The sequence below is a fragment of the Anser anser genome (assembly GCF_964211835.1).
Source record: "Anser anser genome assembly, chromosome: 18".
Taxonomy (NCBI): Eukaryota; Metazoa; Chordata; class Aves; order Anseriformes; family Anatidae; genus Anser; species Anser anser.
Window position 1 is genome coordinate 5,353,233 of NC_139739.1, and position 18,831 is coordinate 5,372,063.

The 18,831-nt window shown below is 38.3% G+C and overlaps 1 protein-coding gene and 1 long non-coding RNA gene across 14 annotated transcripts in view; one reads left to right on the top strand and one right to left on the bottom strand.

Annotated features, from left to right (window-relative positions):
- The window catches only part of TMEM132D (transmembrane protein 132D), a 288,591-nt gene that overhangs the window by 29,352 nt on the left and 240,408 nt on the right, over positions 1-18,831 (bottom strand). For all 13 annotated transcript variants that reach the window (XM_083803690.1, XM_083803691.1, XM_083803698.1 and 10 more), the window contains one exon: positions 9,545-9,688. In XM_083803690.1, the coding sequence (XP_083659816.1) occupies positions 9,545-9,688 (144 nt within the window). The remainder of the gene's footprint in view (positions 1-9,544; positions 9,689-18,831) is intronic.
- LOC310883419 lies at positions 13,563-18,001 on the top strand. The gene is made up of 3 exons (XR_014573525.1): positions 13,563-14,876; positions 15,723-15,819; positions 16,325-18,001. It is a non-coding gene; the product is annotated as an uncharacterized lncRNA (long non-coding RNA).

An 18,831-nucleotide genomic window follows, 5' to 3' on the forward strand; every position in this document is an offset into this window, starting at 1 on the left:
GCTCAGTGACCTTAAATCACAGAGAAAACTTCAGTCTTACAATCAGGTTGTTTTTCTAACTCTTCCTTGGATCACTTCACTAAACAAAAACTAGAGAAAATGACAGACTAGACAAAGACAATTATTACTAAACCCAGGGATATCCATTGCAAAACATGGGGTAGTTTATGGCCCTGAAGGATTGTCATTGTCTTGACGTATTATACCGACCTCTGGCAAAAGTATCTGACTAACATAAGTTTTTAAACTAGAAGTTTGTAAACAGCTGAGCATTTCACCCTTGATTGTGTGTAAAGCAGATGACTCATCTTTTACTGATGACGGTGTGGGAAAGAGACCCTTCCACTGTGGATAAACCCTCTCCCCCCAGCACAATAACACATTATTTCTTTATTTGTTTCCTGTGCTGTTGAGCAAAGGAAATCCTCTCCCAGTTAATGTGCTTCTGGGATCACCTTCATTCATGTCCCCTAGTAATTTCTGTGTTGTCTTTTCTACATTTTTCCTGTGTTGGGTACACTTTATCACATTTAATTTTAACATCTCATTTTATGTGCTCAGTTTTCTCAGAACCTCAACAGCAACAAACCAACCAACCAATGACAAAAACCCTTATCAGCAATTAGCCCTGCTGGAGATCAAATGATAACAGTTAGATATGGATACTAAAAAGTGCAGGATGCAGTTACATACCCATGTATGCTTTCCCAGCAGCCTGAGCTTCAAAGAAATAAATATCAATGAATGTAGCCCAGTTGAATCTACTAAGAAGAGGCAGAGTAGGAGATGAGATTAGACACACACATTGTTTAACCTGGCAACAAAGGGAACAACTTGGAAAACTACTTGTCAAGGTGTCTTCAGAAATTAGTATAGTATATTCTACAGTATTGCCAGAGGGGCTGTTTCCTATTCCGTCTACAGGCCTGTGTGAAATCCTTGTGAGGAAATTCTCAGCCCTAGGGAAAAAGCTGCCTTCAAGATTTGTTACAAGCTTGAAACTCAGCTCAGCGCCATCAAAATGTGTGAAGAACTTTCACGGAAACATGGGTTGTGGCACTGAAACAGCTAAAACTGGCTCTGGCTGATCTTTGCTTTCAGCATTAAGCTCATGCCAAACTAAACCATCCAGTGATGGCGAGAGCTGTATGTAGACACAAAAATTGTTCTCTGTAAGTAGTAGACTTTCTCTTCTGTTCATCGAATAAAGTCTAGAGCAATCCCCCAAACTACACTAGGTTAACTGGATTTTCAGTGGCAGAGATGAGATCTAATAGCTTGTAGAAATTGTATGTGCCTGTGAGATTGAAGTATTATTATTTTTATATATTTTTTTGAGTGATAGTCAAGTATAACTAATCTAACCCTTAAAAACTATGCTTAAAATGTAGTTTGGTACACATCCTTTGTGCCTTTAGATGGCCAGTCATCAGGCAAATGATACTTTCCTTCATTACTGAAGTTTCATTTCTCTTTCTCTGGTGTTTACTAGAATGAAGTGGAGCATGTAATGGAACGTCGTGTTCATAGATTTCATTTTCAGTATCAGCTCCAGGTCTGCACAAAATCTCAAACACTACAACAGCTTTTTACATGCTCAAAAATGCAAAAAGAAATTGCTGAATGCACCCAAAGCCAGAAGTCTAAAGAGGATACCCTAATTTTACTAAAACAAAATCATTTACAGTTGCAAAATAATTGCCTGCACACAAGTAATCAGCTTATTTTTAACAGTTACTATATGGAAGAGATTATAAAAGTTGGGAGAAAATGTCAGCTTTCTCTAATATCCCACCTGCTCTAAATGCGTGGTTATACTTTAACAAAAAATGAATAGCCACTGAGACCAGCTTTGGTAGGTGTTTAGGTTTCTAATTCCCAGTTAAATTAGTAGGATTTGAATGCCTAAATAGCTTTAAAATGGAGGTTTATCATCCAACAATCAGTTAAACAAGGCAATATTGCAAAATACAGCTGAAATGGGAAAGTTATTCAGCATTTCCATGGGTAGTTGATGTGAGAAAAATAATAGCACTAAAGTATCATACAAATACAACACCCATGCCACAATCTTCCTTATTCTAGGAAGAGACCAGATCCTCTCACATGTGTGAAGCACGATGCTATTACAGATAATTATTTACTAAAATAAACCGGACTCAGATAACCCCTTGTATTCTGACATCTGAAAGTAGTTTTCAGATGTACTTTACTTGTTTACCTTCTCATGCTCCTTGAAATCCTTCAGAAGCACTATATTGATTTTATAAATAACGGCAAAGAGAACAAGGGGGTAGCCAAATGTCAGAATGGAAAACTAGGGAAGAGCTGAGAGCGCAAGCCAAGACTACATACACTGCACTTGACAAAATGAAACAACCAAAAAGCATCTGCCTCCAAAACATACTACTTCTGAGGTACTTAAGGATAGATTTTTAAATGATCATTATTTGATTATTCCACACCAAAAACATCTCTGGAAAGGGACAAATTGGTGTACAAAGTCCTTACCTGTTAAGTTTCAGGCAAAGAGAGTTACATGCTTGCCTCAAAGAGGTCCTAGAAAGTAATGCAAAATGGTCCAGATACTGGATAAAAGGGAAGAAATCTGTCAGCAGACCTGCACATACTTTGTTACATAAGAAATCTGAATATATTTCTAAATCCTTACTCAGCCACTCATACTGTATCATGACACTCATTTTTATACGCTGTGAGTAAGTTAAATTTAACAGGAGTGCTTCCTAAAGAGCCTATGCTCTGTCCTAGTTAAGGGTATATATATTATTAACAATCATAATGATGATGCTTAGATTGTCCATTTTATGCAAAGATCTCAAAGCACTTTTCAAGGATTTAGTATTAATACTTTTTATCTGTCAAGGTAATTCAGAACCATTATTCATCTTTTGTAAGTGCGTATGCTAAGACAAATCAAATAAATGACTTGGCAAAGATCACAATAGCACACCGATGTCACAGCTGAAAGTATATGCCAGAAACTCCACTATAACCAGATAAATCCAATGCAGAATCTGAAAACACATCCAATGGGTTCTCCAATTGTTATCTAATCTTATTAAGGTACAGGCAAATGAAATGAAAATCAAGTCTCAAAATGTGTGCAGATTGAGCTCTTATTAGAATATGTAATGCTTAAAATCCCAGCCCAGTGGGCCCACTAGAGCATACTTCCTTTCTTCATTACCTGTGAAGAAGAAAGTAGTAGACGTGATTACGAGTCCTGAGCTCATTATGTCCTTTTGACCTCTTAGCCTACCTAGCATAGATAGACTCTTTTATCTTTCATATAGGTACATCCTAAAAAAGCACCGTGTTCTTCCAATACTCTCTAAGAAGTCTAGGAGTCCTCCAAAGATCCCATATCTAATATTGATGGTGATTCATGTTTCAGATCTTATCAGTAGCTTCTCTACTAACTCCAGATTACCAACCAAATCTTCAGCTAATATTAATCGATACAGTGCTGATACAGTCAGGGGGATCTAAACATACTTAAAACAGCTGAAAATATCTTGTCAAAAATCCTTTTATTTTAATAAGACCAATCCTTCCTATAGATAGTATAATAACTGTGCACTCCTACAAATGATAAACAAAAGCAAAGTCATTTAGTGACTATGATGTATATGATATGTCCAGAAAAATCCTAAATTGGGCTGAGAAGACAATAATTTATATGGCATATTGTAACTTTTTACTAGGTGGTAATAAAGCAACACAGATTTGTGTCATGATCTGGAGGATGGCTTAGAGGCACAAAGAGCTATAAATACCACATCTAAAAGAACGTGGCAGGCGGCCACTGGAACTGAAGAACACAAAAGCTTTAAAGCTAAAGGGAACTTTTTTGAGAGAAAAAAAAATCACAAGTTTTAATGATTAATGCAAGTTTCTGTTTTGGAGCCAGGTGCTATTGGATGCTCCAGTTTAGCTTTCATTTATATCCCAGTTCCTGGGAGACATGGGACAGTTACATTACTTTTACATTCAGAACTCAACTTTACCATGCCTACTCTTTGTACCAGAGAGACATTAAAATTGTTTCTGCTCCTTTTAAAACCAATATTAACAGCACATGGACTGAACTCAACAGTTATTATTGCAACTTTTATTTTTGATACTGCATGTTCCTTAGTTTTTCCTATATCCTGATTACCAAAGCAGATCAGAAAAAGTATTTTCTTTCTCATAGTTGCTTCATCCTAAGTTGAAAAGTTCAGAAAGATTCTGATGTCAGGAATACTGAAATTGAGCTGAAATGACAGGACGTGATTTCATCATTTTCTATCAAAATGAAATGTTTAGACATTGCAGAAAATAAAAACATCCATTTGCAGACTTAAATCAAATGTTTGTTTCAAGGCAGATCAAAGTTGTTTGGAATGGAATAAGGCACTTCAGCTGGTGAGAGAAACCACGTTATATTGTGGAAAACCATGGCAGATTGAACTTGATCTTCACCCAACCCCCAAGGCAGAGATTTGTTTTCCCATTACAAAATTCAGCCCTTCATAACCATATTCTATGCAAGTGTTCAATCTAAAAATTCCCATTTGCTAATGGGAAAGTATTTTCTTTGATATCATTCTAGAAACTATGTTGACCACATCTGCTTTTCACTTCCACTTGGGTGCTCTGAACCCTCAGTGACTAAAACCCATATGACAACTTCTCCTGAATATTACACACTGTGGTTAACTAGTTTAATAGATCACGGCTTCTGAAACAGGGCCTTGCTCTTCTTTACTACTCTTTATCACCTGCTTTGCCCCCACTGCAGGTTACATTTTCCTCCTCCTGTCCCTTTCCTCCCCCTAGGAGCAAGCACCAGGCCAGGGTGAATACTTGGCTTCCTCCATTTGACTGCGTGAGCTGTTAGACTCAATCGAGCCATAACACGCATCTCAAATTACTCATAACATGGCTTAAACTTGTGAGATAATAGGTAAATTGGGATTCTTCACACCCTTATTTTTAAATTTTTGTGTATCTTTGCAGTACCTCCATTTCTGGGGCTCATGCCTTGATCTGCAGCCGTGATGGTTATCTTTTCCATTTGAAAGCTGCAACTGAAAACTTGTGTAATCACATGCATCCAAGAATGCATTGCAAAAAGAGTATCAAATGGACTGCCACTAGCGATATGACTGCTAAAAGCAGCAGCACTAGAACTGCCAGCGCTAACCTAAGGAGCAGATAAAATCCTGGACCCGATTATCTTCTCCCTTTGATTTTATACTCTGTCATTCCAGCAACTTTAAAAGACTTCAGCTTTCCCCTGAAGTGTACCAGAGTAAGGAAGAAGAGAAACAGCTGCTAAAAGTTTAATGCTTTAAAACACTGTTTGCTTCAGGCTATTTTAGATGCTCTGATACTTCAGTTTTTGTACAGTCTATCACTTGGTTAGAAAGAAGTTATTTTGTTGCTGATAAAACCAGACTAAGTGTTACTGGAAGATTCGTTTGTCTGCAGTAATATCTTACAAACAGCTGAGTGCATTGTTACCCCCTCTAATACAGTCCAAAGTGAACAGAACAAAGCAGCTATTAAGGCATCACTCAATGTAACTTCCAACCATGGAGCTGTGGCTGGAACAGTCTGGCTTTGCATCTCTGCGGCCAGCTGACAAACAGCACAGGAGGAAGGAAACATCACAGCTTCCCTCCTCGCGCAGGGCCAGGCAGATCGGACTCTGCAGAGGCCAGGCACAAACTCTAGGCAATCGCCCCATGACCAGAACCGGTTGTAGAGCTTTGGGAAATGGGAATTCAGAAAGAGAGGCCATGCCACAGGTTCTTGCACAGCCTCTGCACTTGGTACGCAGCCCCGTGGGTCTGTGGTAAGCCCCAGGTTGGGCAAAGGGTATCAGTAGTAAGGAATCTCCTTTCACTCCTTCTGCACCCGGGAGTCTGCCTGTAATACAGATGTAAGTTAACACGTCTCACCTCCCGTTCACATCCTTATCTGAGATCTATGTAAAATACAAGATGCTCTAGAAGGTAAAAAGCTAAGGAATTCTGTTAGAAAAGCACACAATTTTGGATAACATACAGATTTTGAATGCAATCCTCCACAAAATACACAGCGTAGCATAAGAAAGGGCCAGAGAAACTGTATCCTGTTCCCAGTGCTGGCACCATTCACTATGTGATTTCTGGCAAGTAGCTTCTGGACAGAGCTGAGAATATATTGGAATTTTTGGTTAATTGATCAAACAAAATGAATTTCAAAGAGTTTTCATTTCAAGGCAACTGAAATGCAGATTTTCAATTAACTCATCAAATGAAAAAAATGAAAACAGAGCATTGGAAAGTGATGCTTTTGAGACATCTATGCTTTGGTAAGGCTAAAAAAAAGGGACATTTTGAAATGGAAATGCCTTTCAAAATGAAAGATTAGAACATGTTGATTTTTTTCTATTTCCTCTCCTCAGTCTTGATTTAAATTATGTTGAGATTTTGATCCACAGGAACAACTCAACAAAAAAAAAATCCGATCACTAATCTCTTTCTTTCCCATGAGATCAGAACAAGTTTTACCATCTACTTCAATGGTCAAAACTTCATTATAGCACTTTGAAATTTTTCTGTGTTTCATATTCCTCATTTGTGAAACAGAATCTATACCTTGCCTCCACTTTTTGGCATGGTTACTCTGTCACTGTGGGCTAAATCATTTCAGACATCATTTGCCATTAATGATATTGTTTTAGCGGACTAAATTCTGTCCTGACTTATTTAACCAAGTTCAAGTAGATGCAGTTTGGCAGACAAAGTGCAGAATTTGGTCTGGATCCCTAGAGTACTTTGAAGTCCCCAGTGAAAAAAGTGAGGAATAAATGCGGCTGCTGGAACCAAAAGTCAAATGAGGATACCAACATTGAGCAGGGAAAATGAGTTTAAATTCATCATTAATCAACACACAAAAAATAGGAATAAAAGATATTACACGACAGGTCCATGGAAAAACAACAACAGTGAAGATATTAGAAATGTAATCTTAAACTTTATATTTCAATTGGCATTTAAAGCAGACATTTTCTTCCATTTTATATTCACCACTCCAATGCCCAGAGAACAGAAACTCTAATTACTGTTGCATGCTGAAGGCTGGACACTAATTATATAACTTTGTCTTCATTACATAAGATGTCTGTGAACAAGACTTGGTCTGAAACAGAGCAGGTAAACTGAAAACTCAGAGAGGCATTTTCAATTAAAAACTCACTTTAAACTGGTGACTCATTTTAAGGCTGCTGAAATCTGCCTTTCTACTGCAGAGGAGTGAACTCTAGTGAGATGTTTGCAGAAGCCCAGAACACCTTGATCCCTGACTAGATTTCCTATTTCCTATTTTTTCCTATCATTAGCATTATTGTGCAATGGTATATATGAATAACAGGAAGCACAGAAACCTTTATTGGTATATTCACGTATTTACCATTGATGATAGACATATACATAAGAAGTGCTACCACATTAAGCTCTTTGCCAGGGTAAGAGCCAAACATATATACTACAAACTGTTGCAGATTTACATCAGCCAAAACCATTTCACAAATACCCAATGAGTATGCCAAAACATTTTGATAAACTAGAACTTTGGAAAACAAAATTGATGCTTCAAATATCTTCCAAATCATATACTTGCTTTCAAATTATTTTTTCCAACTCTCTGAATAAAATGAAAAGTTAATTAATTAATGTGAGTGAAGACTTAGTTCATTAGCTTCCACAACACAAGGCAAGAAAACCAAATGATTTCTTCCTGTTTTTAAATCTAGATTCAGTTCATCAGTTTGCTTTATCTGGCAGATTTACCAGATTCTAAAGGGCTTCCTGAAAGCAAGAAGGACATTTGGATTAAGACAGCCAGAAAGACACATTTAGTCAGAAAATATCAGTATAGGTGGCTATTTAGACCAGAAGACCTGAGTAGATTCTAAAATGGAAACACAAAAAAAGGTGGACTTCTCAATTGCATGGACTCATCTTGTGTATAAAAAATTATCATGAAGAAATTGCTTAAAACAAGTCCAATGAATGTCGACATGGCAAAAAGTTAAATATGTTTAGAGATAGTACAAGAAAGATCATTTAAACCCATACCCAGCTCTATTCTTCAATTACCCTGCTCCAGGTTGTCATTCCCTCTCTGACATAATGTTATTTCTCAAACTTTCATCAGTTCTCCCATATGACAGTAACAAACAAGCACCTACATTCTTCTTTTCCTTTACAGGCAAAAAAGGCTCCACGGAAAGAGTTTTTTTGGCTAATGGGGCCCAGAGAGCCTTGCTTCGGAATTAGCAATACCCTTAGCCATTCGAATCTAAATTAAAATGAACTAATGTAAGAAGGAGAAAGCTTAGCATTCCAGTCAGCTTTAGGCTAAGGCAAATTTCACAAAGGCCAAGTCCTCAATATGGTGCAGTTCACAAAAGTTAATGGGATAACAGTGATTTCCAGCAGCTGAAGGGGTTGCCTGTAGTATTTCAAATCATTTTGTGACAGGCTGGTTATGTTAAAAAAAATCAATTTTAACTTTTATTTGTAACTGTGTCTCTCATTTTGTCTTCTCATTTGACGGTCACGGATGTCTGCGAAAACATAAAAGCTGGTGCAGATGAGCCAATGCTTCTGTCACCATGCTGGAATCCTTTCTACTGTATCTCCATGGCTGATCATGTCTTCCTCTACCATTAATGTGTGTGAACCATTAACCAAATTGAGCAGAATATGCAGGGCTTCTTAAAAGCTTTTAGTGTTTACTGGTACAAGCTGAAAGTCTTCATGAAGCAGCAAATGTCTTGAGGGTACAACCTGACCCTGAGATTTCAGTAGTAAAATGGTGGCTTAGAAAGCTTCCTGCAGGCTCTCTCCTCACCACTGGGTAGGGAAGTACAAACTGTGAATAAAAGCTAGGAGTAGCCATATATTATCTCCTGTCACGTGTCTTGAAAGAAGTTTACCTGTTGTTCAGAGTAAATGGACTTGTCAAGTTTCTTACCAAGTAATTCCCAGTCCATGACTGGTGGGCAACATATTTTTTGTGATACCCTCTAGTTAGCAGTTGTGACCAAAGAAAATTCCAAATTTAAACCTAATGTTGTTTGCAATACACTACTGGGTCAGTACTAAGAAGAGACCTGAACTTTGAGTCACACAACTCCTGTTCCAATGCAGCAAACTAACTTCAGAGGAATTATTTCCTACTCTAGAAGATCTGCAAACCTTCCTGACCCCCACAGAGCCCATATAGCTGAAAAGTAAAAGGCAGAGGTAGAGTGAGCTCTGAAAATACTTCAGAGGTGGGAAGTGACAAACAGTTCTAAGTATTTGACATGCAAGATAGAATATATGCGATTTTCTGTTTGTTTTATTGCTCTGCTGTACATAGATAATAAACCTTTGTTTCTCAGCAGCAGAACAGTTAGGAAGGAAAAAGAACTTGTCACACTGGAGAACATCACTGTTTTGTAGGGCCTCTCCCTTTGTGCAATGAAGCAGTATGGGCCTACCTTAATGACATCTTCATCTGATGATCTGCACTCCACAGATTCCAGAAGATCAGTCACAGTCCCATCATCTTCCACAGAGATCACTTTGACAGGGACAGCCACTGTTTTCCCAGTGAGAATAGCTGTATTCAGGATCTCTGCTTCCTAAGAGACCAAAAAAAGCCCTTTTGGTTAGTATATTTCGCTATTACTTCATTAATGCCACCTAGATTCAGCTTTACATTAATTTCTAATGTCTATTTTAAGAATTATTCCAAGCACAGTAGGCAGAAGGGACAAAGTTCCTCCCTTTAATCCTGGAACCAAGCTTCCAGTTCTGATTGAGGGCTGGTAACACATCTGTCATACTCTAATTGCTCTTTCATGACTGCTCATCAAGCCTCCGAACACCCTAACACCCAAGGAGTGATGCTGCACGGCATTAACAAGATGTCTCTTGCATCTAGCTATGCTGAAGCCTCCACCCTGAGCTCACTAATGACCATGCTGATCACATAAAAATAACCTGGTTTAAGTCTGGCTTTTCTACCCACAAAATGTTTCCATTTCATTGGATGCTCGGGATGGCCATGCACAGAAGCCACTCTAGTCTTAAATGCAGGCTTTAGGCTGGTCTTGGGGATGCAATGTTGGCAGATTCAAAGTCAGTCTCCCAGTTCACAACTTGTAACGTGGGCTAGTGGCAATGTCTCTCATGACAGATAAGATCTGGGTTCTCCTCCTCTTCCACTTAGGGAATTATTTTAAGAGTGCTGGCATTCTGGTCCCACGTTAATGCACCACAGGACTGTAGGGAATCAGACCCCAATCAGATTATCTAGGTCTTATCCTGGCTCTTGTTTGCTAATGATGGGCTAGCACTTGTTTGCAACTGTTTCTTTATCTGTCAATGAGGCTCATGCAAAACCATCATCTCTCAGAAAGGAAGGACGCTGAGAAGGTCTAGGCTCTGAATTAAACAAACTCTGCAGTGATGTGTGTTACTGGTACAACATTGTTGTGAGGATTATTGCAAAATTAATTCCTTCCAATTGATTTATCATTTCTAATTTAAATGCATTGATTTCTGATCATGTGAACACAAGGCTAAATAGCACCCTCGGTTACTTAGGTGTCACATCAGTCATGCACAGCAGATATCACTGACTTGCACTATGACACACAGGGAGCCCAAATTGGTCCCTGAATTCTTCATCTCCTTATTGCAGAATGTTGCTTATTCCTGGAAAGGTCTCTAAGCTTTTCAGAACCATGCCTTCAAATCACGGACTAACCCATAGAACAAGAAGCTCTTGATTTCAGCTGTCTCTTGTGAAATAAAGGCTTCCAAAGCCCCCCAAGTGCTAACCGCTTGTTATCTAAATAGCTCCCGCTATGAGCTCTGAGACTGACCTGATTTCATTTGTGGAAGACAGTGAAGTAAAAGATCGAAACCAAGTTACCAGGAGATGATGACTCCCCCTACTGCCTCTTGGGCCAAAAAAGAGAAGCTAAGGCTTCTCTCTTCCAAAGCATATGGATCAAAAGGACAGTTTCCCATTACTTAAAGAAACAGAGATGCTTTATTCAGACTCAAAGCAATATTTAAAGAATGAAAAAAAAATCCTGGTCTTTTGATAGCTGCTTTGCTAAAGTTTCCCCATTCTTACCATGATCTTTAGGGTAGGGTGAAATATGATTTCACAAAAAGAGAACTTAAGAAGAAAATCCTCTCCCTCCCTCAGCACAAAAGCCCTTCAGATATTTTGAAATTATAATTCATAGAAAGGTGAGAATATCTGCCTGTACTGTAAGGCCCATCTGTCTTGAGTGTGCATTTGTTCTCAGAAGAGAATATATTATTCAGGCAACTGGGATCTCAGGAAGACTAGCAATTAAGTTTCCAGGTTCTTTTATTTATTTCAAATATGGGCTTTTCAGCAAAGTTACTACATGCAGGTTATTTAGATACTTTTGCCACTCTCCTATAGGCTTGACTGAGCTGCAAACAGGGGCAGCTTGACAGAACAAGTGCTATTACACTATACGATAATTACAGAATCCAAGTATCAGGTCCTGATCTCACAAACACTTGGGCATGAATCTCATTTCATTGGGACTATTCGAGGCCATATCACATGCCTAGATACTTGTACCTACTGCCAAGTTGAAAATACCTGCTCCCCCAAGCAGGAATGCCCTTCTTCCTCCAGTCAGTACATTACAATATGACCCTTGTAATTATTTTATAAAGCAAAGGAAGGTTTAATAACCAAGCCTTTGAAACAGTGTGATTAATGAGGTCTGCTTACCAAAGGCAAATGTAATTTCCCTTGGTAAGAGTTACTAACTGAATGATTCTCAAAAGCTTCATGAATCTCTTTCAAGTTTCCAAATTCTGAGTCCTGGCTTTGGATATTCTGAATACAGACTGCATCCTAATATAGGTGGTACTGCTGCTCTCTGGAAACACATTCAAAACCAAGTTACTTAAAACATCAGCTATGCCACTGCCACTACCCATGTTCCTTCTCAGCCACCTTTTAAAAGCATGTGCAAAGAACATCCAACACACAGGGAATTTCTGCAAGTCCAAAGTCTTGGGTGGCTTTAAAGCTCAGTGACTTAGGTCCTGTCCCAGAGCTTTCTGTCTGAGGCTATCAGTCCAACAGATCTGAATTTACACCAATCATGGCAATAGTCTCAGGGACTTTAAAGGAAGTACTTAAATACCAGGAGACAAGTATACATGTACCTGCTTCTAAAATAAGGAAGAAAATTCCTGTTTTGTCTCTATCTAAAATCAAAGATCCCATATTCAAGGTTTTATAGTTTTTGTCTGTATCCATGTTCCAGATCTACGTTCAGAACCATGCACAGCATGGAAAAAATGTCTATGGTGATTTTCTACCAGTTAAGTGCTCGTCCAGTCCCAGGAAAACAAATGCACCCAATACTTCTCCAAAGTAAAAGAAGCACAAAGCAAGCTGGCAATGTCTGAAGCTGTGCAAATCTATGCCAGAAAAACTGAGCTGTATATTCTGTTTGCAGATTCCTTAGTACCTCCACGTGTATAGACTTGGAGGATGATCTCTTTAGGCACCTGGTTTGCATCTCTCCCTTTGACACAGAGGCATAATAACCATTTACACCAATTTATGCAACGGGGGAAGAGTAAAACGTTTCTTCAGTCATTTGTTTAATGGCTAGAAAGGGCTTAATGTTCCCATGGTGAAAGCATATAAAAATTATTTCATTTTGAGGAAACAAACATGATACTTATTTAGCTATATAGAGATTTATAGTTCAGAGTCTCAGCATGTAAAAGCTATAAATCTAAATAGTTACTAATTTAAAAGTGTTACTTTTTGCTGCTTAAGTGATAAAGGAATCTTCTGAAGAAATATTTCATATTCTTTATCCATAACTAACATAGATTATAGGAGATATGATGCCAGGGCACTACAAGATGGGAATACTTATGGGTTTTACAAAGCCGTAGCCAAATATTCAGAGTACTTAAAGTTGATTTCCTGAGCAGCTGTTAAAAAAATGCTGATCTTTCTCTAACCATTATGTAGCATAATTCCCATACACAGAACCCCTAAAATAAACAAAGGAAAGAATCATAACAATCACACAAAAACATTTTTTTTAATGTAATAGAAATTGAAGACCAGGTAATCTTTATTCTGAAATTACCACCATGTTCAAAAATGGTAATATTTTTAAAGAAGATTCTGGAGAGAGTATTCTTTGCCTACTGAAGAGACTCGTATTAAATAACTGAGCATATTAAGCCCTCCAGCAGAAGCATATTTGGATGATGCATGCAGTAAGCATCTATTTCAGTAGAAATGCAGAAGTGAACACCTATTAGTTTTTCAGTTTTAATTGGTAGCTTCCCTGCAATTTAATTTCCTTTCGGATATCTTTTGCCATATAATTCCTGGGGTGAAAGAAAGGACTTCAGCAGTATCTTTATAAATCTCTTTTTCTCTTCCCTTTGTTCTCTCCCAGGACACAACATTTCCTAATGTTTGCATTAATAATGACTTTTAAAACAAATAAATATATGACTGACTCATGCTTGGCTTTGAGGCCCCACATCAGATTTATAACAGGAACACTTTGTTTAATAGTAAAATACAAAGAAAAGTTTAGTAGTAACTGTCTGCATTCTTTTCCAAAAGCATTTTAGCATGATTCAAGACATCAGTTTAATGCCGAATCTCTGTTAGCCCTCACAAGCCTCACTACACTACAAGCAGCACTGAGCAAGGCACTAGCTTGTTTTCAGAAAAGATCTGCAGACATGTTTCCTCGAAATAACTTGGACTGATCTGCAGCTCATACCCTACAGGAGAAAAAACTACTTGTCCTACCACAGTATACAGGGAAAAAAAATATTAAAAAGTCAGCACAGCACCATAATACATCTTCCATAAGCACAGCAGATTTCCAGTTACATTTTTGATTACAGTAGTGGAATATATTTTTTCCAGGCTAAACGCCTAGCTTCTAAAATTGAGCATGGTTCTTCTGTTTTCAATATGTACCTTGGCTTTGGGGTTTGCCATCTACAGGCTGCAGTAGGGAAGAAAACAAAGTGATCACTGAAATCTCCTCAAGTCCAGGGCATGCCACCAAATCACAATGAATAGCTGCCTGAAAATCTGTTCTATTTGGCACTCACTAACATCTTCCATTTTCCTCATAATGCCTTTTTTTTTTTTTTTTAATTAATCAGCCATTAGAGCATTAATCCAGGGTACCACCTTAAATATTGTCTTTATTAATTTTTTTTAAGGCCTAGATTTTCCTCCTCTTCAGCAAGCAGCCATCTTATTTGTATCGGAGAATCCATGCTTCAGTCATGCATAACTAATTTCAAATCTTATTTAGCATCAAGTCTGCGAATTAAGAAGCTAAGTGACAGCTGTTTAATTAACTCCTTAAGCTGATTAGAAAGCATTACCGAAATCCCCCCACGGAAGAGTTTATAACTGTCAAGAGAGCCTAAGGCCATGTTAATACTTCTGTTTAAATTTAGTAAGCTTCTAAACCAATAAAGTATAAATACTTGACATCCTCATGGATGTGGTCAAATTCAGCTTTTTTCCTCATGCTACCACTGCAAGGGTAGAAACAAAAACAACATGGAAGGGATTTTAAAAGTCAGAAAGCAGCAGCTGAACAATAAAGCAAATAGATGCATCTCTCTGAAGGAGCTGGTGGGAGTTCACACCACCTAACATTCGATTATACTGGATTAGCACCAGGCGCTGGAGTAAAGCTGAGCTTGCACCTTAAATGCAGAGTCATCGCCCAGCTTCTGGTTGCAAGTACAAAGGTTTGTTCATAGGTTCTTAAAACTTAAATCCACCTTTAATGATAAGATTATGGCAGCTGAAGTACAAGTTTTAGAAGCAGCTGGTGGGGCTAGATACATGGTGGTGCAGAGGAACTGAAATGCTCCAAAGCAAATTTCCTTGGTTGTAGTACATTATTGTCAGCTCTGAGCTTGCAAACAGCTTGAGTTCGGTCCTAAAATATTATAGTATTTGGTCTGAAAGCTTGAAATAAATAAAAGAGAACTTTGGTTTCCTTATTTGCCTGTTAGTTTCCAAGATTTTAGGATGCACTAAAAAAAAATAAAAAATTAGCTGCAACAAAGGAACTGGGGCCAGAAACAACACAAAATAATTTTTGAAGCCTGTAATATAAATGAAAGAGTTGACAATGTTGCCGGTATGAGAGAGGACGGTGAAACCTGAATCCAAAATATAAGAAGACTGACATGAACTTCAAAATTAGTTGTTTGTTTTAACGTGTGCATTTTTCATTGTGAAGAGTGAAATCTGAAGTCACTGGGAATGGGAGATAGGAGGGGGCATTAACTAAATTTTATTTAAGTACTTGCTACTTAAACAGCTTCTGCTTTAACTTAGTACAGGCAAGACAGTTCCAGAATCAGACTGGCTTAGCATCAGGACACAGGGTTAAAAAGGAGCATAAACCGAAACCCAGGTGCATGCTCCTCTGGATATATCTACCTGCTGACTCAGTCTTCCGCACAGCTGCTAGAGAGGGGAAAATGGATCTTTTTTTAATAGCAAAATGTGACAGCAAAACCATTGGTAAGAAAGAATTGGATGGCAGAATCAATGTCTGAATACATTCTTCTTTCTTTTTTCAGGCTGTGATTCCTTGAAAAGTTTAGCTCGTCATGCAACAGGGGGTGTCACCTCCAGCTCTCACACCTCCTCCGCTGGGGCAAAATCAATGCTTATAGAGTAAGAAAGATTAAAGAATGCATGTGGCTGAAAATCAGTCATTTTTGTTGCTTTGGGGTGGGTTTCCTGCCAGATCCATTCCCTTTCCACTTCACTGCACCACTCCTCAAACAGGAGTCCAGACACCAGGAAGGTTTGGGAATGGGTCTGGGGTGTGATTTCCAGGCTGTGTTTACACTGCCTGGGAATATTATGAAACTTCAGCTTGAGCAAACAAACAAATTTCAGGTTGTTGGCAGTTGTTTCAAAGCCAAACAAAATCCCATGTTTGATTAGCTGAATTACTTTTCCCATCTCATTTACATATAATAAGCCTACAATTGTTGGTATAAAGAGGAAGTAACACGAGTAATTTTCTTCCAAACATTACATGCACTTAACCTCTTTTTATTGACTAATCCTCCCACCCTTGTTGCTTTGTCACCCTAGATCATGGATACAATTAAGGGACTCATCTAAGATTTTGGTCACATAGGTGAGCTGCTGTGTTTTGTTGTCTTCACAGAGTCTGCAGAAGATGCAGTATGAGAACCAGCTCCTGGGACACCATCAGGGCCATCTGGTGCTGCTGTTCAGAGAGATGACACTGATACCATTTTAAATTTCACGGAAGAACCTGAGGGTCAAGTCTCAAGCAATTTTTAGGAAGCGCATAAATGGAAACAAAGACTCCTGCAAAGGCAAGTGGGGGTTACTGGCGTTAAAATATATGATGCATAAAAAAGATCTCTTATATTGATACATCTTATTCTGAAGTGAACCTCTCCATTTACAAGCCAAAACGTATGCAAAAAGGAGCAAGAGCTGAATTGTAAGACTAATGCACATCCCCACACCTGCACAGTGGCCACACACTAATCATACACAAAAAGATATTCCGAACACGAAAATAATTTCCAACCCTGGTACCCTTTTTTATAACACAACTCTCAACAGACTTGTAAACTAAAAATATGCTTTTAAATTGCCATCTCAGCTGAAAGTCTAAACTAAAATAATGAGTTAAACTAATATATTCTTACTAAACAATATTAGCACTGAATTAATATGAACCAAATCTAATATAAACCACATGGCTAATTATATTTCCATTTTCACAGTACCATGTATTTGTAGTAGTTTGAAAAAAAATTATTCTTTTAAATACTGAGGGAATCAATAACATATCAAAATCACAAGAGTCTGCTATCCAAATTCTGCAAAGGTTGCTAATAATAAATGATGATATTCAGCCACCTCTCTACTAGGTTTTTTATTTTATTTTATTTTATTTTTTGAGGATCAATCACCACCTTTTAAATGATTTGTAGATGCCAAGCCACTTATACTACAGGCTAAATATCATATTTTTTTTAGAAGCCCTTACTCCTGAAAAATTGCTCTAGTTGGGATATTTCAGTCCAGGAGACACCACACAGAGCCCATGCACTGAGGAATGAGAATAAAACTGCAAAAACAGCTCAGAAAGTCCAGGAAGAGCAAACATTTCTCTCTGAAGTTCAGTCGAATACTGATGGACCAAAAAGGTTCCACATGAAACCCAGCTGGCAGGTTTCCAAGAATCACCATGAAAATCTGACAGAGCACCAACAATTAGTCTGCAGCCTGACCAAGACATGGAAGTAACTCGACAAAGATGCAGGGCCAATTTATTGGTCTTTCCAGCTGATGCATCTCCTCTGAAGCCAACTTACTGATATTTGCTTATCTCAAAGTGAATTTGGCTTAGAGGCTGCAGTTCCATGGTGGGATTTCACGAAAAACACAACAGACATACAACACATATGTCAACTGAGATATTTACTCTTCAAACTATTCGATTTTGAAGTCCTCAAAATGTTATGTTTCTTGAAGCTTAGAGCATTACTGCATTGGAACATGGTCATGGGGGATACAGAGGAAGTTCTGCTCCAGGAAGGAGTGAAAAGATTTAGTGAGAATGAGCAGTGAAACAAAGCTGCATATAGATATAAAGCACAGCAAGCACAATTTCCCAGGTAAAGAGAGAGAACGGCCAATGTCTGGTTGGTGCTGTAGGGAAAAATGCAACATGGGACACACAAGCTGTCTGTCACTCCTGCTGCCACACAAAAGGCTCTCAGGAAAAAATCATAGTCATATTTAATCTAAGAGTTAACTTTTGCAAAGCCTTTTAGATATTTTATGTTCTTACTAAAGAACTTTAATCTCTGTATAATCTATCACTGCTAAGTTATATTTGAGCAGTAAAAGAAAAGCTAAATATATGACAGTGCTGTGTGTAGTAAATAAGGAATAAAACAACAGCTAGGTGTTACAAAGGAAGAGTGGGATCATTAATAAGATGACCAGCAGTGAGAGGTCTCTCATTGCACAGTCTGCCACGTTCAGTAAAAGGCTCAGGAAAGAAAGAAACGTATCTTAGTCAGAAGGAAAATCCAGGTGCTACCATATCTGCCTTGGTGAACTAAAGCTGCTGAGCTGCTGTTCAGGCTGGTAAATTCCCATGCTTCACATTTGTGTGTTATTACAGCGAGGCAATCCTGCCGTGTGGACACTGGCTATTATTGCAGGATGCAGTCCTACACACTTACGTGATGGGGAAAATAAATAAATAAATAAATCATTTCGCTCTGAGGAAGAGGAAAATGCCTTTTACCTCCCTTTTCCTTATCCTTGTTGGTCTCACATACCTAGATTGCAATTGCCTCAAAACAGGGATCCTCTGGTTTTTGTACTTACGCAGCATCCACTCCACAGTTCAGATCCAAGGCCTAGCTGCTGAACCAACTAACAAAGGCAACAGTTTTCTTGAAGTAGAGACATGGCAAGCACACATGACGAATGCGAGAACAAAATATGAATGACAGGACATGTTGCCTCCATTTTTGGTACTCTTATTAACTGCCCAGCTACTATTTAGGAATGGTACAGTTCGTAATGGTACCAGTAAGCTGCCCAAGCTGTGCTGGATCTCTTTCATACTAGGTAGCTGAGGGGCAAATCCTCCTATAGGAGTTCACTTTTTTTCCA